Here is a 25,920-nt window from a genome sequence, read left to right as displayed (position 1 = left end):
ATGAGGTACCATTACACGCCAGTCAGAATGGCTGCTATCCCAAAAGTCTACAAGCAATAAATGCTGGAGAGGGTGTGGAGAAAAGGGAACCCTCTTACACTGTTGGTGGGAATACAAACTAGCACAGCCACTATGGAGAACAGTGTGGAGATTTCTTAAAAAACTGGAAATAGAACTGCCATATGACCCAGCAATTCCACTCCTGGGCATACACACCGAGGGAACCAGATCTGAAAGAGACACGTGCACCCCAATGTTCACCGCAGCACTGTTTATAATAGCCAGGACATGGAAGCAACCTAGATGCCCATCAGCAGATGAATAGATAAGAAAGCTGTGGTACATATACACCATGGAATATTACTCAGCCTTTAAAAAGAATACATTTGAGTCAGTTCGGGTGAGGTGGATGAAACTGAAGCCCATTATACAGAGTGAAGTAAGCCAGAAAGAAAGACACCAATACAGTATACTCACGCATATATATGGAATTTAGAAAGATGGTAATGATAACCCTATAGGCAAGACAGAAAAAGAGACACAGATGTATAGAACAGACTTTTGGACTCTGTGGGAGAAGGTGAGGGTGGGATGATCTGAGAGAATAGCATTGAAACATGTATATTATCAAATGTGAAACAGATTGCCAGTCCAGGTTTGATACATGAGACAAGTGCTCAGGGCTGGTGCACTAGGATGACCCAGAGGGATGGGATGGGGAGGGAGGTGGGAGGGGGGTTCAGTATGGGGAACACATGTAAATCCATGGCTGATTTATATCAATGTATAGCAAAAACCACTACAATATTGTAAAGTAATTAGCCTCCAACTAATATAAATAAATGAAAAAAAATGTGACTAAGTTCTCTCTACAAGAAACTCACTTTAGATTCAAGGCCATACATAGGCTGGAAAAGAAAGGATAAAAAGAGAAATTCCACGCAAATTGCAACCAAAAAAGAATAAGGTTGGCCATGTTTAATCAAGATAAAATAGACTTTAAGTCAAAAATTTTCAAAAGAGACAAGGACATTATATAATGATAAAAGGGTCAGTTCACCAGGAAGATATAATAACTATAAATATATATGCACACAACATGAGAGCACTTAAATATATGAGCAAACATTGAGAAAACTGAAGAGGGCTATAAATAGCAACCCAATACTACTAGGAGATTTCAATACTTCACTTTCATTAGCAGAAGAAAAACTAGAAAATTCACAAATATGTGGAAACTAAACAACATAGTCTAGAACAACCAATGGGTCAAAGAAGAAATCAAAAGGTAAATTAGAAAATACCTTGATACAAAGGAATATGAAACCACAACATACCAAAATTTATGGAATGCAACTAGGTCAATACTAAAAAGGAAGTTTATAGCATTAAATGCCTACATTAAACAAGGGGAAAGCTCTCAAACTAGTTTGCATTTCAAGGAGCTAGGAAAAAAAAAACAAACTAAGCTCAAAGTTACTAGACAGAAATAATAAAGATTACACAGAAATAATTGAAATAGAGATTAGAAAAATAATAGAAAAAAAATTAACCAAACTAAGAGCTGTTTTTTAAAAAGATCAACAAATTTGACTACTTTTAGCTAGGCTAAGAAAAAAGAGAAGACTCAAATAAAATTAGAAGTGAAAGAGGAGACTTTACAATTGATGCCACAGAAATAAAAAAGGATTATGAGAGACTACTCTGACAATTATATGCCAACAAATTGGATAATCTAGAGAAAAGGATAAATTCCTAGAAACATAAACTTACCAAGATGAAATCATGAAGAAACAGAAAATCTGAATAGACTTATAACTAGCAATAAAATTATTCAGTAATCAAAAATCTCCCAACAAAGAAAAGCCCAGGACCAGATGGCTTCACAGGTGAATTCTACCAAATATTTAAAGAATTAATACCAATTCTCCTAAAATTCTTCCAAAAATTTGAAGAGGCAGGAACACTCCCAAACTAATTTTATCAGGCCAGCATTAACATGACCCAAAACAGGAAAAGATATTATAAGAAATGAAAACTATAGGCTAATATCCGTGATGAATACAGATGTAAAACTTCTTAACAGGAAAGTAGTAAACTGAATTTAAAAGCACATGAAAGGATCATGGCCAAATGTGATTTATCCCTGGGTGCAAGGATGGTTCAACATATGAAAATCAATCAGTATCATATAGCACATTAACAGAATGAAGGATAAAAATCACAAATCATTTCAATAGACATCAATGTACAGATCTTCCAGACAGAAAATCAGTAAGGCAACAGAGATACTAAATGACACAATAGAACAGCTAGACTTAATTGCTATTTTCAGGACATTACATTACAAATAAACCCAGAATACATATTCTTTTCAAGTGCACATAAAACATTCTCTATGATAGACCACAAACTAGGACACAAAATAAGCCTCAACAAATTTAAGAGGCCAGGGATTATTTCAAGCATCTTTTTGACTATAATAGCATGAAACTAGAAATCAGCCACAGAAAGAGAAATGAGGAAAAAAGATTACATGGAAACATAACAACATGCTACTAGAGAAACTAATAGGTTAACAGTGTAATCAAAGAGGAAATTAAAAAAATATCTTGAGACAAATGACAATGAAAACTCAACTGGTTGGAGAAAAGGTAGTCCAAAGAGGGAACTTCATAGTGATAAAGGTCTTCCTCAAAAAAACAAAACAAAACAAAACAAGAAAAATCTCAAATAAACAACCTAAACTACCACCTAAAAGAATTAGAAAAAGAACAATCTAAAGTCAACAGAAGGAAGTAAATAATAAAAATCAGGGAGGAAATGAGTAAAATAGAGATAAAAATAGAAAAAACTTAATGAAAACAAGAACTGAAAAGGTAAACAAAACTGACAAACCTCTGATCATGCTCACTAAGGGAGAAGGCCCCAAGTAAATGAGGAGAAATAACAACTGATATTGCAGAAATAAAAAAAAAAAAAAAAAAAACAAAAACCCATGAGAATACTATGAACAATTATTTGCCAACAAACTGGACAACCTAGAAGAAATGGACAAGTTTCTAGAAACATACAGCCCACCAAAACTGAATCAAGAATAGATAGTTTGAACATACTAATCACTAGAAGTGAAATAGAATCTGTAATTAAAAACAACAACAACAAAAACCCTCCCTGCAAACAGAAGTTCAGGACTGGATGTCTTCACTGGGGAATTCTACCAAATATACAAAGAAGAATTTATATTGATTCTTCTCAAACTCTTCCAAAAGACTGAAGAGGAAGGGATACTACCAAAGTCATTCTATGAAGCCATTATTACTCTGATATGAAATTCAGACAAAAACACTACCAAAAAAGAAAATTACATTCATCTTTGATGAATACAGATGCAAAAAATCCTCAACCAAATATTACCAAACCAAATCCAACAACAGATAAAAAAAGATCATACACCATGATCAAGTAGGATTTATCCCTGGGTCATAAGGATGGTTCAACATATGTACATCATTCAATGTGATACATCACATCAGCAAAAGAAAAGATAAAACCCACATAATCATCTCAATAGATGCAGAAAAGCATTTGATAAAATTCAGCATCGATTCATGATAAAAAACTCTTAATCAGAGCGGGTCTAGAGAGAACATTTCTCAATATATAAGTCACCTACATACGAATGAGTTCTGTTCCAAGAGCACAATTATAAGTCCAATTGCTCATAAGTCCAACAAAGTTAGCCCAGGTACCCAACTTAACACAACTGGCTATATAGTACTGTACTGTAATAGGTTTACAATACTTTCCACACAAATAATACATAAAAAACAAGCAGAAAAAATAAAGAAGATATCATTAATATTACAATACAGTACCTTGAAAAGTACAGTAGTACAGTACAACAGCTGGCATTGAGTGAACAGGCAAGAAGAGTTACTGACTGGAGGAGGGAGAGGAGCTGGGTGATGGCAGAGCTGAAGGATCATCAGAAATAGGAGATGGAGGGCAGGTTACAATTTCACTCCCACCTGACACTGATGATACACACTTTCACATCTTTGAGAGTTTGCAACTTGAAAGTTCACATGTAGGGGACTTACTGTAAAAGCTATTTATGACAAACCCACAGCCATTGCTCAATAGTGAAAAGCTGAAAGCCTTCCTATTAAAATATGAAACAAGACAATGATGCCCACTATTACCATTTCTATTCAACATAGTATTCTAGCCATAGCAATAAGACAAGAAAAAGAAATAAAAGGTATCCAAGAATGGAAGAGAAGAGGTAAAATTGCCATTATATACAGATGACATTATACTATATATAGAAAACCCTAAAGACTCCACCCTTGCTCAACATTCAGAAAACTAAGATCATGGCATCTGGTCCCATCACTTCATGGCAAATAGATGGGGAAAGAGTGGAAACAATAGCTGACTTTATTTTTCTGGGCTCCAAAATCACTGCAGATGGTGACTGCAGCCATGAAATTGAAAGACACTACTTGAAACGAAAGTTATGACCAACCTAGACAGCATATTGACAAGCAGAGACATTACTTTGTCAACAAAGGTTCGTCTAGTCAAGGCTATGGTTTTTCCAGTGGTCATGTATGGATGTGAGAGTTGGACTATAAGGAAAACTGAGTGCCAAAGAATCAATGCTTTTGAACTGTGGTGTTGAAGAAGACTCTTGAGAGTCCCTTGGACTGCAAGGAGAACCAACCAGTCCATCCCAAAGGAGACCAGTCCTAGGTGTTCATTGGTAGGACTGATATTGAAGCTGAAACTCCAATACTTTGTCCACCTGATGTGAAGAGCTGACTCATGTGAAAAGACCCTGATGCTGGGAAAGATTGAGGGCAGGAGGAGAAGGGGACGACATAGGATGAGATAGTTGGATGGTATCACCAACTCAACAGACATGGGTTTGGGTGAACTCTGGGAGTTGGTGATGGACAGGGAGGTCTGGCGTACTGTGGTTCATGGGGTTGCAAAGAGATGGACACGACTGAGAGACTGAACTGAACTGAAAGACTCCACACAAAATCTACTAAGCAAATTCAGCAAATTAGCAGGATATAAGAACAGATAAGCAAATTCAGCAAAGTAGCAGGATACAATATTAACTTACAGAAACCTGTTGCATTTCTCTACAATAAAAGTGAAATATCAGAAAGGGAAAATAGAAAAAACAATCCTTTTAAGACTGCATAAAAATAAAATACTTTGGAATAAAATTTGACCACGGAAGTAAAAGACTTACATGCTGAAAACTGTAAAACACTGATAAAAGAACCAGAAGATGATTTTAAGAAATGGGAAGATACACCATATTCTTGGATTGGAACAATTAATATGGTTAAAATGGCCATACTACCGAAAGCAATCTACAGGTTTAATGCATCCCTATCAAATTACCTATGACGTTTTTCACAGACTAGAACAAATAAGTCTAATATTTATGATGAACCAAAAAAGACCCAGAATTGGCAAAATAATCCTGAGGATAAAGAACAAATCAGAAGGCATAACTCTCTAAGACTTCAGACAATTACAAAGCTACAGTAATCAAGAGTGGTACTGGCACAAAAACATACATATAGATCAACAGAACAGAATAGAGAGTCCAGAAATAAACCCACACACCTACAGTCAATTAATCTTCAATAAAGGAGGCAAGATATACAATGGAGAAAAGACAGTCTCTTCAGCAAGTGGTGCTGGGAAAGTTGGACAGCCACATATAAATCAATAAAGTTAAAACACCCCCTTACACCATACACACAAAAAACTCAAAATGGCTTGAAGATTTACATATAAGACAGGACACCATAAAACTCCTAAAAGAGAATATAGGCAAACATTCTCTGGCATAAAACATGCCAATGTTTTCATAGGTCAGTCTCTGAAGGCAATAGAAATACAAGCAGAATAAACAAATGGAACCTAATCAAACTTATAAGCTTTTGTACAGCAAAGGAAACCATAAACAAAACTAAAAGACAACCTACATACTGGGAGAAAATATTTGCAAAAGATGTAACCGACAAAGGGTTAATTTAAAAATATACAAACAGCTCATAAAACTCAGTAACAAACAAACAACCCAATCAAAAAATGGGCAGAAGAACTAAGTACATATTTCACCAAAGAAGACATACAGATAGCCAATGAGCACATGAAAAGATGTTCAACACTGCTAATTAGAGAAATGCAAATCAAAACTACAATATGATATTATGTCACACTGGTCAGGATGGCCTTCACCAAAAAGTCTACAAATAATAAATGCTGGAGTATGTGGAGAAAAGAAAATCCTCTTACACTGTTGGTGGGAATGCAAATTGGTGTATATGTAGAACATTACAGAGGTTCCTTAAAAAATTAAAAGTAGAGTTGCCATATGATCCAGCAATCCCACTCTTGGGCATACATCTGGAGAAAGCTCTAATTCACAAAAATACATGCACCTCAATGCTCATAGTAGTACTATATATAATAGCCAAGATATGGAATCAACCTAAATACCCATCAACAGATGAATGGGAAAATGTGGTATATATTAATATATACAATGGTATACTACTCAGCCATAAAAAATAATGAAATAATGCCATTTGTGGCAACATGGATGGAACACGAGATTGTCATAGCAGGTGAAGTAGGTTAGATAGAGAAAGACAAATATCATATGATATCATTTACATGTGGAATCTAAAATATGATACAAATCACAAAACAGAAATAGACTCACAGACATAGAAAACAAACTTATGGTTATCAAAGAGGAAAGGCAGGGAGGAAGGATAAACTAGGAGTTTGGGATTAGCAGGTAGAAACTACTATATATAAAACAGATAAACAACAAGATCCTACTGTACAGCACAGGAAACTATATTTGACATCTTGCAACAAACTATAATGGAAAATAATCTAAAAATTATATATATGATATAAATATAAAAGTTGTTTTATATATACATAAAACTGAATCACTTTGCTGTACACCAGAAACTAACACAACATTGTAAATTAACTATATTTCAGTAAAAACAAATATAAAAAAATTAATAAAGAGAAATAAATGGAAAGACATCCCATATTCATGGATTGGAAATATTAATACTGTCAAAATGTAATACTAATCAAAGCAATCTACAGATTCAATGCAATTCTTATCAAAATACCAATGATGATTTTTATGGAAATAAAAAATATCCTAAAATTCATATGAACCACAAGAGACCATGAATAGATAAAGCAATCTTGAGAAAGAAGAACAATGTAGGATGTGTCATATATCCTGATTTCAAACTGCAGTAATCAAAACAGTAAGGTACTGGCATAAAAAAGTACATATTGACCAATGGACTAGAATAGAGGACCTAGAAATTATCCACACATTTATGGTAAGCTGATCTTAGACAAGGAGGGCAAAAATACACAATGGGGAAAAAACAGTCTCTTTAATAAATGGTGTTTGGAAAACTGGATATCCAGTACAAAAAATGAAATTAGATGCTTCTCTTACACCATACACAAAACCCAACTCAAAATATTAAATACTTATAAATAAGATGTAACACTCTAAAACTCCTAGAAGCAAACAGAAAAATCTTCTTGACCACTGGCCTTGGCAATAATTTCTTAGATATGATATCAAAAGCACAGCCAACAAAAGCAAACACAGACAAATGTCATTAACTCAAACCCATATTCATAGCAAAGAAAACAATCAGTAAAGTTAAAAGGTGACCTACAAAATGGGAGAAAGTATTTTCAAATCATATATCTAATAAAGGGTTAACATCTAATCCGTGTCTCTTTCTCCTGCATTTGCAGGCGGGTTCTTTACCAATAGCACCCAGTGGGAAGCCCCCAAATATATAAGGGACTCCTGAAACTCAAAAGCAAAAAAAAAAAAAAAAAAGATGTGCTGGTGAGGATGTGGAAAAATTTTATCCCTTACTCACTGTTGGTGGGAATGTTTAAGTTGTTAAAACCACAATGGAAAACAGTTGGAAGATTATTAAAAAAATTTAAACTAGAACTCATATAATCCAGCAATCCCACTTTTGGCTATATATCTAAAAGGACTGGAATCAAAATCTGGAAGAAAAATATGCATTCCCATATTCACCACAGCATTTTTCACAAAAGCAAAGACATGGGAACAATCTAAGTGTCCATTGAGAGATGAAGGGATAAAGGAAATATGGTGTATAAATACAAAAGAGTATTATCTAGCCTTAAAAATGAAAAATCTTGTCATTTGCTGCAATGTAGGTGAATTTGGAAGACCTGCTAAGTGAAATCAACCAGAAACAGAAGAAAAAATACTACACGATCCCACTTATATCAGGAATCTAAAGTAGTCAAACTCATAGAAGCAGAGAGTAGAATCATGCTTACCAGGGGCTAGGAAGAGGGGTAACTGAGGAAGTGTTCATCAAAGGGTATATAGTTTTACATATGCAACATGAATAAATCCTATAGATTTATCGTATAGCATAGCATATATAGTTAACAATACTGTATTTGATAATTAAAATTTTGTTAAAAGGATAGATCTTATGTTAAATGTTCTTATCAAAAGAAAAACTGGAGGGAGGAAATTTCTGGAGGTGATGGTTAAGTTTAGGGCATTGTATTGGTGATTGTTTCATGGTGTATATGTACCTTCAAACCCAACAAAATGCATACATTAAATATGCACAGCTTTTTTTTTTTAGCTTTTTTTATAATATCAAACATACTTCAATTAAAAAGAAAAAACTTAACCAAGGAAGTGGAGGACTTATACACTGAAAACCACAACACACTGCTCAAAGAGATTAAAGACAACACAAATAAATGAAAAGATGTCTCATGTTTATGGACTGGAAGAACAAATTGTTGAAATGTACATACTATCCAAATTAATTTACAGATTTAATGTAATTCCTATAAAAATCCCAATGGCATTTTTTGTAGAAATACAAAAACAACCCTAAGATTCGTAAGGAACCAGAAGGGAACCCTAAGTGGCCAAGCAATCTTGAGAAGAAAGAACAAAACTGGGGAGGCCTCACACTTCTTAATTTCAAAATATGTTACAAATTTACAGTAATCAAAACAGCATGATACTGGCATAAAGATAGACATGTAGACTAATAGAAGAGAATATAAAACCCAGAAATAAATCCACACATATACAGTCAACTGATTAATGGCGGGGTTGGGGGGGTGGCAGGCAAGAATACACAATGGGGAAAGGATAGTGCCTTTGACCAACAGTGTTGGGAAAAGTCGATATCCACATGCAAAAGTATAAAACTGGCCTCATTTATGTCATCCACAAAAATCAGCTCACATTGGATTAAAGATTTAAACATAAGGCCTGAAACTCTAAAACTTCTAGAAGATAGTATAGGGGGAAAACCTCATTTTACTGGCTTTGGCAATGATTTCTTAGATATTACAGCAAAAGCACAGGTAACAAAAGCAAAGATAAAGTGGGACTGTATCACTAAAACACTTCTGCACAGCAAAGGAAAACAATCTAAGTGAAAAGACAACCTACAGAATGGGATAAAATATTTGGAAACCATATATCTGATTAGAGGTTAGTATCTAAAATATATAATTAACCACCAAAACTCCATAGCAAAAAGACAAATAACCTGAAAAAATGGGCAAATGATATAAATAGGCATTTCTTCAAAGAACACATACATAAAATAAGTGTTGATGAGGATGTAGAAAAATTGGAATCTTTGTGCACTTTTGGTAGGAATGGAAAATGGTGCAGCTGCTATAGAGAAAAGTATGGAGGTTCCTCAAAGAATTAAAAATAGAACTACCATATGATTCAAGAATCCCACTTCCAGTTATTTATCCAAAATAATTACAGTCAGAATTTTGAAGAGATATCTGAACTCACGTGTTTATTGCAGCACTGTTCACAATAGCCAAGAGGTGGAAGCAACCTAAATGTCCATCACAGATGAATGAATTAAAACAACAACAACAACAAATGTGGCATATACATACAATGGAATATGATTTGGCTAGAAAAAAGGAAGGAAATCTTTTTTTTTTTTTTTAGGAAATCTTGTAATATGCTACGACGTAGATGAGCTTTGAGGGCATTATGCTGAGATAAGCCAGTCAGAGGAAAAAGTACTGCATAATTTCACTTTATATGGTATCTATTGTAGTTAAACTCACTGAAGCAGAGAATAGTAGCTGCCAGAACTTGAGAGGATGAGGAAATGGGGAGTTGCTGTTCAATGGGTATAAAGTTCAGTTATGCAAGATGAAAAAGTTCTAGAGATATGCTGTAAACATTGTGCCTATAGTTTACAATACTGTAATATACACTTGAAATACTGTTAAAGGTAGATCTCAGGTTACATGTATTTTACTATGCTGGAGGAGAAAGAGATGCATAAGTTACTTACTTTATAACTTAAAAAAAACTTGAGAAAAAATTCAGATAGGAGCAGCAAAAGCAAAGAGCTAGAAAACAGAGCCAGCTTAAATGACTTATCCGCTGAAATATACGAGTAAATATGTTGAACATTGCGATAAGCAGTAGACTCTTTATGTCTCAAACCCTTTACAAGCTGGATATTCACATATTTAGCATTTAAAGGCAAGGGCATAGAATAACTGACTTGTGATTCACTTAAGTAATTTCAGGTGATCTAGTTTTGGTTCTGAAATAGCTCCAAAAATATACATATATATGCATACATACATACAATATACATGGTTATGTATGTATGTATATATCCACAACATACATACATATTTATATATACAAAGATACACACAAAGACAAAACTAGGCTCAAAAACAAGATAAATATTTCTGTGAAAGAGAAAAACAGAAACTTCAAGTGATAATAGAGGATGAAACTCTTCCTGGAATCCCTCTGCAATTATTGTTTTATATTTTTTGAACTTTATATAAATGGTATTATACTGCATGTGTTCTTCTGCATCCACCTATTTTTTTAAAAATAGACTTTATTTTTAAAAGTTTTAGATTTATAGAAAAATTGAGGGGATAGTACAAAAAATTCCCATACACCCCACAGCCAGTTTCCCTTATAATTAACATCTTACATTATTATAGCACATTTCTTTAAATAAACCAATATTGGTATATTATTGTTAACTGTCCTGTTTGGGACTCTCTGTGCTTCCTGGATTTGATTGACTATTTCCTTTCTCATATTAGGGAGTTTTTGACTATAATCTCTCCAAATATTTTATCAGACTCTTTCTCTTTCTTCTTCTGGGACCCCCATAATTCAAATGTTGCTGCATTTAATGTTGTGCCAGACATCTCTGAGACTGTCTCCAATTCTTTTCATTCTTTTTTCTTTATTCTGTTCCTTGGCAATTATTTCTACCATTCTATCTTCCAGCTCACTTATTTGATCTTCCTCAATCTGCTATTGATTCCTTCTAGTGTATTTTTAATTTCAGTTATTGTATTGTTCATCATTGTTTGTTCTTTAATTCTTCTAGGTCCTTGTTAAATATTTCTTGTATTTTCTCCATTCTATTTCCAATATTTTGGATCACCTTTACTATCATTATTCTAAATTCTTTTTCAGGTAGATTGCCTATTTACTCTTCATTTATTTGGTTTTGCAGATTTTTACCTTGCTCCTTTGTCTGCAACATATTTCTCTGTCTCCTTCATTTTGTTTAACTTACTGTGTTTGGGGTCTCCTTTCCACAGGCTGCAGGGTCATAGTTCCTCTTGCTTCTGGTGTCTGCTCCAAGTGGGTGAGGTTGACCCAGTGGTTTGGGTAGGCTTCCTGGTGGTGGTGGGGGAACTGGTACCTTTGTTCTGGTGGGTGAAGGTTGGATCTTGACCCTCTGATGGGCAGGGCCATGTCAGGTGGTGTGCTTCAGGGTGTCTGTGAGCTTAGTATGACTTTAGGCAGCCTGTCTGATAATGGGTTCCTATCCTGCCAGTTGTTTGATGCTCAACATCACTCATTATTAGAGACATTCAATTCAAAACTACAGTGATATATCACCTCACACTGATGAGAATGACCATTATCAAAAAAATCTACAAACAATAAATGCTGGAGAGGGTGTGGAGAAAAGGGAACCCTCTTACACTATTGGTAGGAATGTAAATTGATACAAACACTATGGAGAACAGTATGGAGGTTCCCTAAACAACAGAAAACAGAACTACCATATGACCCAGCAATCCCACTACTGGGCATATACCCTGAGAAAACCATAATGCAAAAAGACACACGTACCCTCAGTGTTCACTGCAGCACTATTTACAACAGCCAGGACATGAAGGCAACCTAAATGCCCATTGAGAGATAAATGGATACAAATGTGATACTTAGCGATAAAAAAGAATGAAACTGGGTCATTTGTAGTGATGTGGATGGACCTAGAGTCTGTGATACAGAGGAAGTCAGAAAGAGAAAAACAAATATCGTATATTAATGTATATGTATGGAATCTAGAAAGATGGGACAGATGAGCTTATCTGCAGGGCAGGAATAGAGATACAGATGTAGAGAATGGATATGTGGACACAGCAGAGGAAGGGGAAGGTAAGATGAATTGGGAGGGTTGGATTGACATATATACACTACCATGTGTAAAACAGATAGCTAGTGGGAAGCTGCTGTATAACACAGGAAGCTCAGCCCAGTGTTCTGTGATGATGGGGTGGGATGGGGTTTGGGGTGGGAAGGAAGCTCAACAGGAATGGGATATATATGTACTTACAGCTGATTTATGTTGTATAGCACAAACCAACACAACATTGTAAAGCAATTATACTCAAAAAAAAAAAAAAACCACAACCCACAAAAAACACAAAACAATAAAGTCCATAGCTTATTTAAATTTCCTTAGTTTTTCTCTAGCATCCTTTTTGTGTTCCAGGACTCCATCCAGGATATCATAGTACATTTAGTTTTCATATGTCTTTAGTCTCCTCTCTGCTATGGCAGTTTCTCAAACTTTTCTTGTTTTTAATGATCTTGACATTTTTGAGGAGTACTGGTCAGATATTTTATAGGATGTTCCACTACTAGAATTTTTCTGCTGTTTCTCATGGTTATATTGTGGTTATGGATTACTAGAAGGAAGACTATAGAGAAAAAGAAGCAACTCTGATCACATTATACCAAGCATACATACTATCAACATGATTTATGACTGTTCTTTGCTTTGATTGCCTGACTGAGGCAGTGTTTGTTAGGTTTCTACACTGTAACATATTTTTTTTTCCCTGTATTTCCATTCTGTACTCTTTGGAAAGACGTCACTAAGAGTAGCTCAAAATTAAGCGGTTGGGAGTTATGCTTCCTTTCCTTGAGGCAGAGCATCTACTAGTACATTAACCATTTTTAAAAATTAATCAATTTATTTTAATTGGAGGCTAATTACAATTTTGTGGTGGTTTTTACCATACATTGACATGACTCAGCCACAGGTGTACATGTGTCCCCCATCCCAAACCCCCCTCCCACCTCCCTCCCCATCCTATCCCTCTGGGTTGTCCCAGTGCACTGGCTTTGAGTGTCCTGTTTCATGCATCAAACTTGGACTGGTCATCTATTTCACATATGGTAATATACATGTTTCAATGATATTCTCTCAAATCATCCCACCCTTACCTTCTCCCATAGAGTCCAAAAGTCTGTTCTTTATATCTGTGTCTCTTTTGCTCTCTTGCACATAGGGTTGTCATTACCATCTTTCTAAATTCTCTATATATTTGTTAATATACTGTATTGGTGCTTTTCTTTCACTTTGTATAATAGGCTCTAGTTTCATCTAAATTATTAGAACTGACTCAAATGCATTCTTTTTAATAGCTCAGTAATATTCCATTGCATATATATACCACAACTTTCTTATTCATTCATCTGCCAATGGACATCTAGGTTGCTTCCAATTATTCTTCATGTGATATTTGTCTCCTCTCCCTCATTTATTGATTCACTGAATGATCTTAGTATCAGTATTGGCTCACATATATTCTATACTTTGGGTTATAATCCAAAATTAATTTACCTAGTTTGTTGTACAAATTGTTCCATCTTTAGTTACTGGAAACTCTCAGTTGGCTCCTGTGTGCCTCTGACATATCCCCAACAATATTTTTACATTATTTTAAGCACCTGATTACTTTCTTGCACTACAACATGCTCAGCATCTTTTCTCCCATTCCTTCATTGAGGTTGTGTTATATATTTGTAATAGTTAAATTCTTGTCACAGTCTGCATTCTTTCCAGGGGTTACTCAATCTCCTAAATGTTTTTTTTAAAAAAATATTTATATTAAGGGTCATTCATTTGAATCAGTCCTAAGGAGATGGATGAAACTGGAGCCCATTATACAGAGTGAAGTAAGCCAGAAAGATAAAGAACATTACAGCATACTAACACATATATATGGAATTTAGAAAGATGGTAATGATAACCCTATATGCAGAACAGAAAAAGAGACACAGAAATACAGAACAGACTTTTGAACTCTGTGGGAGAAGGTGAGGGTGGGATATTTCAAAAGAACAGCATGTATACTATCTATGGTGAAACAGATCACCAGCCCAGGTGGGATGCATGAGACATATGCTGTACAGTTTCATGGGTTTTGACAAATGCATTTCTCACATCCACTATCATACTATCATAGAGAAAATTTATACTGCCCTAAAAATCCTCTGTGTTCACCCATTACTCTCTTCTCCACTCCTCCTGAAGTCCTGGCAACCACTGTTTACTGTTCCTACAGTCTTGTGTTTTTCAGAATGTCATATAATTGAAATCATACAATATGTAGTCTTTTCAAACTGGCTTCCTTCACTTATTAATAAGCATTTATAGTCCCTCTATGTCTTTTTGTGACTTGGCAGATTATTTCTTTTTATTGCTGAATTATATCCCATTGTATAGATGTAGCACAGATGAATGCATCCACTCATCTATTGAAGGACACCTTGATTGTTTCCAGTTTCTGGTAATTATGAATAAAAACTGCTGTTAACAGTCACATGCTGGTTTCTGTATGAATGCAAGTTTTTAAATCAATTGAGTAAATAACTAGGAACTTCATTACTGGATTGTATGGCAAAGCATGTTTAACTTGGTAAGATACTGCCAAACTATCTTCCAAAGAGGTTGTGCCATTTTGCATAAGAGCAATGAATAAAAGTTCCTGTTGTTTAGCATCCTCAATAGTATTTGATATTGTCAATTTTAGCCATTCTGATAGGTGTGTAATGGCATCTCATTATTATTCTATTTTGCAATTTCCAGGTGACAAATGATGATGAACTTCTTTTCATATGCCTATTTGACAAGTATATAACTTCTCTGGTGAGGTGTCTGTTCCTTTGCCCATTTTTAAATTGGGTAGTTTGTTTTACTACTGTTGAGTATTAGGAGTTCTTTATTGTATTTTGGATATAAGTACTTTATGAGACATGTGTTTTGCAAATATTTTCTTCCAGTGTGTGGTTTGTCTTTTGATTCTCTTAAAAGCATCTTTCATATAGCAAAGTTTATAATTTTAATAAAGTAGGATTTATCAATTTTTTGTCTCATAAATCATGCTTTTTGTGTTGTACCTATAAATACATCACCAAACACAATGTCACTTAAATTTTATGTTTTCGTCTAGAAGATTCATAATATTATGTTTTACATTTAAATCTATAATCTATTCTGAGTTAATTTTTTGAGGAATGCAAAATCTATGTCTAGATTTTTTTTTTTTGCATGTGGATATACAGTTGTTCTGGAGAAGGCAATGGCACTCCACTCCAGTACTCTTGCCTGGAAACTCCCATGGACAGAGGAGGCTGGTAGGCTGCAGTCCATGAGGTCGCTAAGAGTCAGACATGACTGAGTGACTTCACTTTCACTTTTCACTTTCATGCGCTGGAGAAGGAAATGGCAACCCACTCCAGTGTCCTTGCTTGGAGAATCCCAGGGACGGGGGAGCCTGGTGGGCTGCCATCTACGGGGTCGCACAGAGTCGGACAAGACTGAAGTGACTTAGCAGCAGCATACAATTTTCTAACAAAATTTGTTGAAAAGATTATCCTTTCTCCATTGAGTTGCCTTTGCTCCCTTATCAGAGATCAGTTCACTATATTTGTGAAAGTTTACTTCTGGAGTCTTTATTTTACTCAATTTATTTTGTTTTCAACCAGCATCAAACTACTTGATTATAGTTAGTCTTAAAGTTAGGTACCATCAGTCTTTCAACTTTGTTCTTCTTCTTCAGTATTGTGTTGAGCATTCGGGATATTTTCTCTTTCCATATAAACTTAGAATTAGTGTGTCTATATCCAGCATATCTATATGCTTGGATTTTGTTGGGACTGTGTCTTCCAATCTATAAACAGAGAATATCTCTGTATTTATTTATGTCTTTAATTTTTCACCAGGGTTTTATATTTTTCTGCATATAGATCCTACACATATTTTGTTAGATTTGTACCTTAGATTAGATTTGTACCTTAGTATTTCACTGTTTTGTGGTGCTATTATAAAGGGTGTTGTGCTTTTTATTTCAATTTTAATGGTTCATTTCTTGGTATACAGGAGAGCAATTGATTTTCAAATACAAATCATATATCTCCAACTTTCATATACTCCTTAGTTCTAGTAATTGTTTCATGTTCTTGTTGATAGATTGGAATTTTCTACAAAGACATACATGTCACCTATTAACAAAGATAGCTTTATTTTTCCTTCCCAATCTGTGTGCTTTTTAATTTCTGTTCCTTTACTTTTTGCACTAGCTAGAATTTCCAGTACAGAGATGAAAAGAAATTGAAAAAGGGGACATACTTGTCTTGTTTCTGATCAGAGGAGAAAACACCCAGGCTTTCACCATTAAGTATGATGTTAGCTGCGGGGTTTTGTTGGTATACTTTACCAAGTTGAAAATGTTCCCCTCTATTCCTAGTTTGCTGAGAGTTTGTGTCATTAATGGGTGTTTGTATTTTGTCAAATGCCTTTTCTACATCAACTGAAATAATATTTTTTCTTCTTTAGTCTGTTGGTGTGGTAGATTACATTAATTGGCTTTCAAAAGTTGAATCAGTCTTGGATATCTGGAAGAAATCCAATTTAATAGTGATATATAATTATTGGATTCGATTTCCTAATATTTCATTTTTTAATCAAAATATTTTTTAATATTTCAATTTTCCTAATACAACAGTCCCCCTTTATCCAGTTTCAATTTCTGTGGTTTCAGTTACAAAGGTCAACTGTGGTCTGAAAATATTAAATGGAAAATTCCAGAAATAAACAATATATAAGTTTTAAACTGTACACCGTTCTGAGTAGTATGATGAAATCTTGTATCATCCCACTCTCTCCGGCTCTGTTCCACCCAGGACATGAATCATGCCTTTGTTCAGCATATCCACCCTGTATGCCCCACTAAGTAGCCATCTTGGTTATCAGATCAACCATCACAGTATTGCAGTGCTTATGTTTAAGTAACCTTTCAGTTAATAATGGCCACAAAGCTCAAGAGTAGTGATGCTGGCAATTTGGATATTCCATAAATTAAAATTTTTCATAGGTAGGTACTGTTGCTTAGTCGCTCAGTCAAGTCTAACTTGTCATGACCTCATGGACTGCAGCACACCAGGCTTCCCTGTCCTTTACCATCTCCAGGAGTTTGCTCAAACTCATGTCCATTGAGTCAATGATGCCATCCAACCATCTCATCTTCTGTTGTCCCCTTCTCCTCATGCCCTAAATCTTTCCCAGCTTCTGGGTCTTTTCCAATGTGTCGGCTCTTCACATTAAACGACCAAGGTATTAGAGCTTCAGCATCAGTCTTTCCAATGAATATTTAGGGTTGATTTCCTTTAGGATTGACTGGTTTGATCTCCTTGCAGTCCAAGGGACTCTCAAGGGTATTCTCTAGCACCACATTTCGAAAGCATCAATTCTTCGGTACTCAGCCATCTCTATGGTCCAACTCTCACATCCATATATAAGAAAAAAACAAAAACAAAACTAAGTTTCAGTACAATCTGTGGTTTCAAGCATCCACTGGGGGTCTTGGAATGTATCTCCTGAAGATAATAGGGGACTACTCTATTTAGAACTTTTGCATCTATGCTCAAGAGAGATATAGGTTCATGGTCCTTCTTTACTGTAATATCTTTATCTGATTTTGGTATTAACCTAAGGCTGATTTCAAAGTCAGTAAGAAAGTGTTTCTTTTGCTTCTATTTTCTGGAAAAGACTGTAGAGAATGGATATTTTCTGCTCTCTTTTAGTGTATCAATTATATCTTTTTATAATTTTTAGTAAAATACCTTAGAGTTTGCAATATAGCTTTAAAACTAATCTAAGTCCACTATCACATAATATGATACCACTTGACAGATAGTGGAGATACCCTGTAACAGTTATACACACCAAATACAATTCCTTCTTTCTATCCTTCATTCTATCATTCCTGCCATCCATTACACTTATTCATATCCTCTAATTACCTATCATGTTGCTATTACTACTTGGAAGAGTTATCTTTCAGATCATTTAAAATAGGAAATTAAAAATTCTATTTCACCTTCATGTATCCTTTCTCCTACACTCTTCCTTTCTTTATAGAGATCTTATTTTCTGACATATATAATTTTCCTTCTCTCTGGAGAACTTTTAAACAGAAATATCTCTTGTAAGGCAGGTTTCCTGGTGACAAGTTCCCTCAGTGTTCCCTCAGTTTTTGTTTGATAGTCTTTATTTTTCCTCCACTTTTGAATGACTGTTGTTCCTGGATACTGAATTATAGGTAGGTATTTTTCCCTTTCATCACTTTAAGTATTTTACTCCACTCTCTTCTTGCTTGCATGATTTCTGAGGAGAAATCCAATGTAATTATTATCTTTATTTCTCTATTGGTAAAGAGTTTTTGTCTGGCCGTTTCCAAGATTTTCTCTTGGTCTTCAGTTTTCTGTGTTTGAACATGATATGCTTAGGTGGTTTTTTTTTGGTATTTATCCTACTTTGTGTTCTTTGCTTGGATCCTGGATCTGTAATGCGTTATCTGTCATTGATTTTGGAAAATTCTCAGTCATTCTTACTTCAAATATTTCTTTTTTTCCCCTTCTGCTCCTTTCTTCTTCCACTATTCCAATAATGTGCATGGTACACCTTTTGAAATTGTCCTTGGATATTCTGTTACATTTTTAAAGTCTTTTTTTTAAATCTTTGCATTTCAGTTTGGAAGGTTTCTATTGACATGTCTTCAAGCTACTAACTCAATCTTTCCTCTTCTGTATCCAGTCTGCTGATGAGCCTATCAAAGGCATTGTGTTTTTTTTTTTGGTCATGCCACATGGTTTACAGACTCTCAGTTCCCTGACCAGGGATTGAACCTGGCAATGAAAGCCCAGAATCCTAACCACTAGGCCACAGGGAACTCCCAAAGGCATCATTTCTGTTACACTGTTTTTGATTTCTTACATCACTTTCTAGAGTTTCTCTGTCTGCTTATATTATCCATTTGTTCTTGCATGTTGTAAACTATTTCTAGCAGACTCATTAGCATATTAGTTATAGCTATTTTTTAAAAACCTGTGTCATATCTGAGCTTTGTTCTGATGTTGGTTTTGTCTCTTGAGACTGTGGTTTATCTTTTGGTAAGCTGTATCACTTCTTTTTTGTTGAAAGGAAAAAATCATTTCTTTTTTGTTACATTATATGTAACACAGTAGAAACTGAGATAAACAGGCCCTTCATGTGAGGTTTTATGTTAATCTGGCTAGAAGTTGGGCTGTGTTTAATGTTTGCTTTAGCTGCAGGTGTCAGAGGTTTTTCAGTTTCCTCTAATATCCTTGTTTTTGTCTCCCTTGTTTTCTTTGAGTTTCCCTAAAAACATTTTAGAGTTTGAGCCTTGCAGGTTCTTCAGTTATAATTCAGTTATCATACTGAAGACCTGTTGATGTGGTAGTAAGGTGCAGGGTATGGGAAAACATTCTGCATCTTATAATTAAGTCTCAGGCATTTTTGTTTCATTTATTTTTATTAGTTGGAAGCTAATTACTTTACAATATTGTAGTGGTTTTTGCCATACATTGACAAGTCTCAGGCATTAACTGTGCCCATGTATCCAGCCTGTAACCTTCACAAGTATTTCACAGCTTTTATTCTCTTTCTCGTAGATGACACAGTAAGACTAGAGGGGCCTGGAGTTCAGTAATTTTCCTTCTCCCATACTAGAGAAAGCTTTGGTTAAGTTGTTTTACTTGCTGGATAGCTCTCTGTTAGGTAGAAGCTCTGGATGTATTTCAAGTTGATTCTTTTTCCTATCAACATGCCAGAAACAGAAGACTTATTCTTGGCTCTTTACATTGAGAACCCAGTGGGGTTCCTGGAGGTAAGAGTCATCAAAATGTGGGGGGCCCTTAGACTGTGGACCCCAGAAGTTTATTACTCAAACACTAATCTATACTGTTTCCTGCAATTTGTCAAAGTTACCACTTATATGTTCCTACCAATTTATGGCTCAGTGCTTTCTGCTTCTGATAAGCAAATCTGGGAAGTGATTCTTTTTAATTGCCTGTCTCTCCAGATTTCAAGGTTGCAGTTTGCTCTCTGACTTCAAATCTCTGATGAATCCAAGAAAATTCATTGATTTTTTAGTCTGTTCAGCTGTTCTTCCTGTTGTAAGACAGTAGTGATGACTTCTAAGCAGTTTACATGTTGGCACTGAAACCCAAAGTCTCAAACAAAACATGTTTCATTCAACATTGTTTCATCCATGTTGATACCTGTAGTTCTGTTTCATTCATTTTTTCTTCCATATCATATTCTATTTTATGAATTCACCATGCTTTATCCATTCTCCTGCTTATGAACATGTATGTTGTTCACAATCAATGCTACTGTGAGCATCCTTATAACATCTCCTAATGTGTATGTGTAAAAGTTTCCCTAGGATAGATACTAAGAAGTGGGATTACTGACCTACAGTGTTGAGCATCTTTCATTTTACTGAGTATTGCCACAATGTTCTTTTTTTTCCTTTTATTTTTATTAGTTGGAGGCTAATTACTTTACAATATTGTAGTGGCTTTTGCCATACATTGACGCCACAATGTTCTTGAAAGTTGTTATACTCATTTATATTCACCCAGCAGTATATTAAAGAATTCTTACTGTTCCATACGTTCACCAGTACTTGGCATTGTCAGGCCTTTAAATGTATGCCAAATGTAAAAGGGTATTAAATGATATTAAATAGTATCTCATTGTAGTTTTATTTTGCATTTCTTTGATTACTAATGAGACTTTATATATATATGTTAACTGGTCATTTGTGTTTTCTCCCCTATGAACTGCCTGTTCATATCTTCTGGCCATTTTTATTGGATTGCTTGTCTCTTTCTTATTGATTTATAGAGAAAGATTTCCTTCAAATATCTCAAAAAGCACAAACCATCAAATAAAATACTGATGATTTAATTATGTCAAAACGAAAGCCTTCTGCTTAACAAAAGACATCAGAAACAATGTTAAAAATACAAGCTACTCACCTGGTGCAGCAAGTGTTTGTATCTAGAATTCTAAAATAAAATCTATAGGTAATACTAAAACCTAAATAATCAAAATCTATACATACTATTAAAAACTAAATAAATAATGGGAAAGAAACAGAACAGGCAATTCACAGACGGTTCCTGAAAGGCTAATGAATGTATGAATACATGCATAACTTCATTGGAAAACAGGAACATTGAAATTAAAACCATGAGATACCTTTCGAATACATTAGACTGGCCAAAATAAAAAGTCAAATATTTTAAAGTCTTAGCAAAGATGTGAAAGTGATTTCTTAAACTCTGCTCATGGAGGTGAAAATATACGTATCCTATATTACAGTAATTCCACTCCTAGATATATAATCTAGAACAGTGATTCTTAAAACGTCACTCAGACCAGCATCATCATCAGTATCTCCAGGGAACTTGGAAATGCAAATTCTCAGGTCCTACTCCAGATGTGCATGACAAAAAATTCTAGGGGCAGAACCCAGCAATCTGTGTTTTAACAAGCCTTCCAGAGGATTCTGGTACATGGTAACGTTTGAGAATCACTGCAATAGAGCAATGTTTTTTCTGGACCTTTTGACTGAGATCTATAGGAAGAAATGCATTTTATATTCTGGCCCACACACATATCACACACAAAAGCACAATAAACAAAAGCTTCAAAAAACAATAATTATCCTTACTACTCTATGGAATGCACTTTGATATTTTCTATTTCTTTAAAATACTGCTGCTTGTGACCTACTAATAGTAATCTAAAGTTTGAAAAACTGTCCTAGAGAAACTCCTGTACATGTGCAACAGGAGATGTGTACAATAGTATTTGTTGCAGAACTGTCTATAATGGAAAAAAAGAAAAAGAATCTTCAGGAGAATGGATAAATGAGTTATAGTATCTTTCTACAATGGAATACTACACAGTTCCTTATATCTTTAGAAATAAATTTTAAAAACATGTATATTGAGTCAAGAAGCAAGTTGTAGAAGGATATGTAGAGTATGATATCATCTATATAGTTTAAAAAGAAATAAAATTACATGTTGTTTATGAATATACAGATTTATAGTAAAAGTATAAAACATGTGTGGGAATGATAAATGGCAAACACAGGATGGTGGTTACCACTGGAAAAGAGAAAGGGGAATAGGAGCGGTGAGGGATACATGAAAGTTTCCAGGTGTCTCTGTAAGGCCTTATTTTTTAAAAATCAACCAAATGTGGAAACTGTTAAGAATTGATAGGGAATTCCCCGGCAATCCAGTGGTTAGGGTTCCGCACTCTCACTGCCAAGGGCCTGGGTTCAATACTGGTCAGAGAACTAAGATCCCACAAGTCGTGTGGCACGGTCAAGGGGAAAAAAAAGGCAAGAATTGGTAAAGAAAGTTGGTTAAGTACAAAGGTTCTTGCTATATTATTCTCTGTAACTTTTCATAATTAATACTTTTAATAAAAAATAAATAAAAATTCAGCTACCCTTGAACATCAAGAATATATTAGAAATGTAATCAGTCAAAGGAAACAGCTTAATAATCCTCGACAACACCTTTTGAAAAATTTAGGGACACCCAGGACCTAACATTATTTTTCTGGTTTTGTTTTTTAAATTGAACACAAGTATATGCTCCAGGGTCTTGTGTTGCTTTTTTGAGTGACATGATAATGAAATTTTCAATTCTGGATTTAACACAGACCATGAATGTGACATAATGATCTGATCAACAAAACAAGGATTATTTACAACTTTTCTTAGATATTTGCCAATTCCTCAAGGCTTAGAGGCCCTGTGCTTTCATTTTGCTGCTAAGCTACCAGCAATTTAAGTCATATGTCATATGAAAGCCAGGTGGAGCATTCTGAAGAGAAAACTCATGTGGTAACAGCAAACCCTACTCACAACCAGGCACATGGCTACTAGATATGGTGGGCCTATGAATTTTTCTTTAGTTGAGGGTTTCTAGTGGGCATGGACTAAAGTCTGATCAAGATTTCTTTAAAATTCTTGTTTTTTAAACAAAATTCTAAGGATAGCTTATGACGTTAGAAAACCACAATGAACATCATAGGAAATATACTACTTATATAGTCAGAGCTACTTATATAGCAGAGAATTAATAGTAAAGGTCAAAGAAAAATGCAATCATTGTGCCGATGTCATGATTCTTTGGTATAATCAAAGCTAATACAAAAGTATTACTTTAAGTAGAGGTAAATAAAAATGAAAACAACCCATTTTTTTTTCTTGGTTTGGCCTATACCTTGTTTGGCTCCCCTGGATTATATGAAGAAAACATAGGAATTTTTCGGATCTCTTCCTCTGACAAACGATTTCTCTGGATCTCATCTTCTGGGACAAATTCTATTGGCTGCGTCAGCTTCTTAGGCCCAGTCCAACACTGCTCAGGTGAATTATCAATAACTTTTGCCACATGGAGACTGGGACCTTTACCCTGTGCTGCCTGTTTTCCCTTGTCCTGGAGTAATGACGGGTTCTCAGCTGTGCCACTATCTCCCACTGATGTAGCTGAGACCAGTGAGTGGGAAGCAAAGGGTTCACCTCTCATTAGTTGGAACTCTTCAAGACGCTTTTTCATTATCATCTCTTGGTAAAAACTTTCCAGCTTGTTCATGGGATCACCTTTGTTCTTCTTTTGGGGTTCATCTGGATCAAGACAAAGAGATACGGAAGTTCTACAAAGCCTACCAAAACAACCTTTGACAAATTAATAAAAATTAAATCTTGAATCTCAGATAATGAAACTCTACTGGGGCAGGTATTTACAACCTGTGAAAAATGACAATAATATATAGCTACGTTATTACAGTGCATCTTGGGCAAGCCCGGGACTATGGTGAGGCAAGTGAGGCATCTGGGGTCCAAAATTTGAGGTGCTCACTCTCAGGGTCATGCAAGTACATGCATCTAACTGATAAAGGCATTTGAAAAAATGTAACTAGTATGGCATTATCACACTTCACAAAATTAATAATTCCTTACCATTATCTACTACTAAATTCATATTCAAATGGCCCTGATTTTCTCAAAGATGTCTTTTTACACTTGGTTCAAGATCTAAACCAGCCATTAGCTGTTATGTCTTAAAACCTCATTAAACACACACACACACACACACACACACACACAGCTTCCCTTCTTTCTCAGCCCTCAAATCTTTTTCTCCCCCAACCCCACTTACTCATTAGAGAAGCCACATCATTTGATCAGAACAAATGAATTTAATTAGTTGTTCCTCATGATATTATTTAACTTGTTCCTCAATCCCCTCTATTTCTTACAAACTGCTAGTCAAATCTAGAGCTATGCTACCATGTGGCCACTAGCCACATGAGTCTATTTAAATTAATTTTTTAAATGTTAGTTCCTCTGTTAAACTATGAATATCAAATGTTCAACAAGCACATGTGGCTACTAGATGTCATTCTGGGCAGAATAAAGACCATTTACATTATTGTAAAAAGTTGTATTGGATATTGCTGATCTAGATTTGAGTTCAATATTTTTAGGCAAGAATCCTCCATATATTATATAGATGTATATTTCCTATTACATCATATCATTAGGCACATAATGTTCAGTGGTCCCATTTCTAGTGATGTTAAAATTGATCAGTAGATTCAGGTGTTTTTGGTCTGATCCTTCCATTATGAAGTTTTCCCATTTGCTTTTTAACTAAGGGGTTTGCATCCATTGATGACCATTGCTTAAATCCATTAATTTATTAAGAGTTGTAAAGTGGAGCTCCCCTAATTCTATGATTTATTTTGTACTTATTATTTCTTTTGTATTAATTATTTGGAATCCTATAATGGACTTACCGTCATCAACTATTTGGTTTCCCTACATAAGTTCATACAGGAAAAGTAGGACAAATGCTTGATTTGTTTCCCATTATTTTTCAACTATAAGAGTTTAATGAGTTGGTACTTTAAAAGTGTCCAATGATGACCAATGATTATTTTTAGTATAATTGTGAGACATGTATTTTCATATATTTGATGTGTTTCAATTAAATGTAGTCATTCTTTTTAGTGATCAAGTTATTCCACTTAGGATCAGTGCATGCGTGCAAAGTTGCTTCAGTTGTGTCCAACTCTTGACAACCCTATGGAATGTAGCCTGCCAGGCTCCTCTGTCCACAGGGATTCTCCAGGCGAGACTACTGGAGTGGGTTGCCATACCCTCCTCCAGGGAATCTTCCCCACCCAGGGATTGAACCCATGTCTCCTGAGGCTCCTGCATTGCAGGCAGATTCTTTACTGCTGAGCTACTGGGGGAGCCCTAGGATCAGTGAAAGTCCCTTAAAATTGACTC

General features: G+C 35.0%; 1 protein-coding gene across 5 annotated transcripts in view; it reads right to left on the bottom strand.

Annotated features, from left to right (window-relative positions):
- The window catches only part of RBM41 (RNA binding motif protein 41), a 70,113-nt gene that overhangs the window by 2,273 nt on the left and 41,920 nt on the right, over nt 1–25,920 (bottom strand). For all 5 annotated transcript variants that reach the window (XM_043458531.1, XM_043458530.1, XM_043458528.1 and 2 more), the window contains one exon: nt 23,846–24,249. In XM_043458531.1, coding sequence (XP_043314466.1) covers nt 23,846–24,249 — 404 coding nt within the window. The remainder of the gene's footprint in view (nt 1–23,845; nt 24,250–25,920) is intronic.

This window comes from Cervus canadensis, chromosome X, assembly GCF_019320065.1.
Source record: "Cervus canadensis isolate Bull #8, Minnesota chromosome X, ASM1932006v1, whole genome shotgun sequence".
Taxonomy (NCBI): domain Eukaryota; kingdom Metazoa; phylum Chordata; class Mammalia; order Artiodactyla; family Cervidae; genus Cervus; species Cervus canadensis.
The sequence above is the reverse complement of the archived record's forward strand: the minus strand, read 5'-3'. Positions and strand labels throughout refer to the sequence as shown.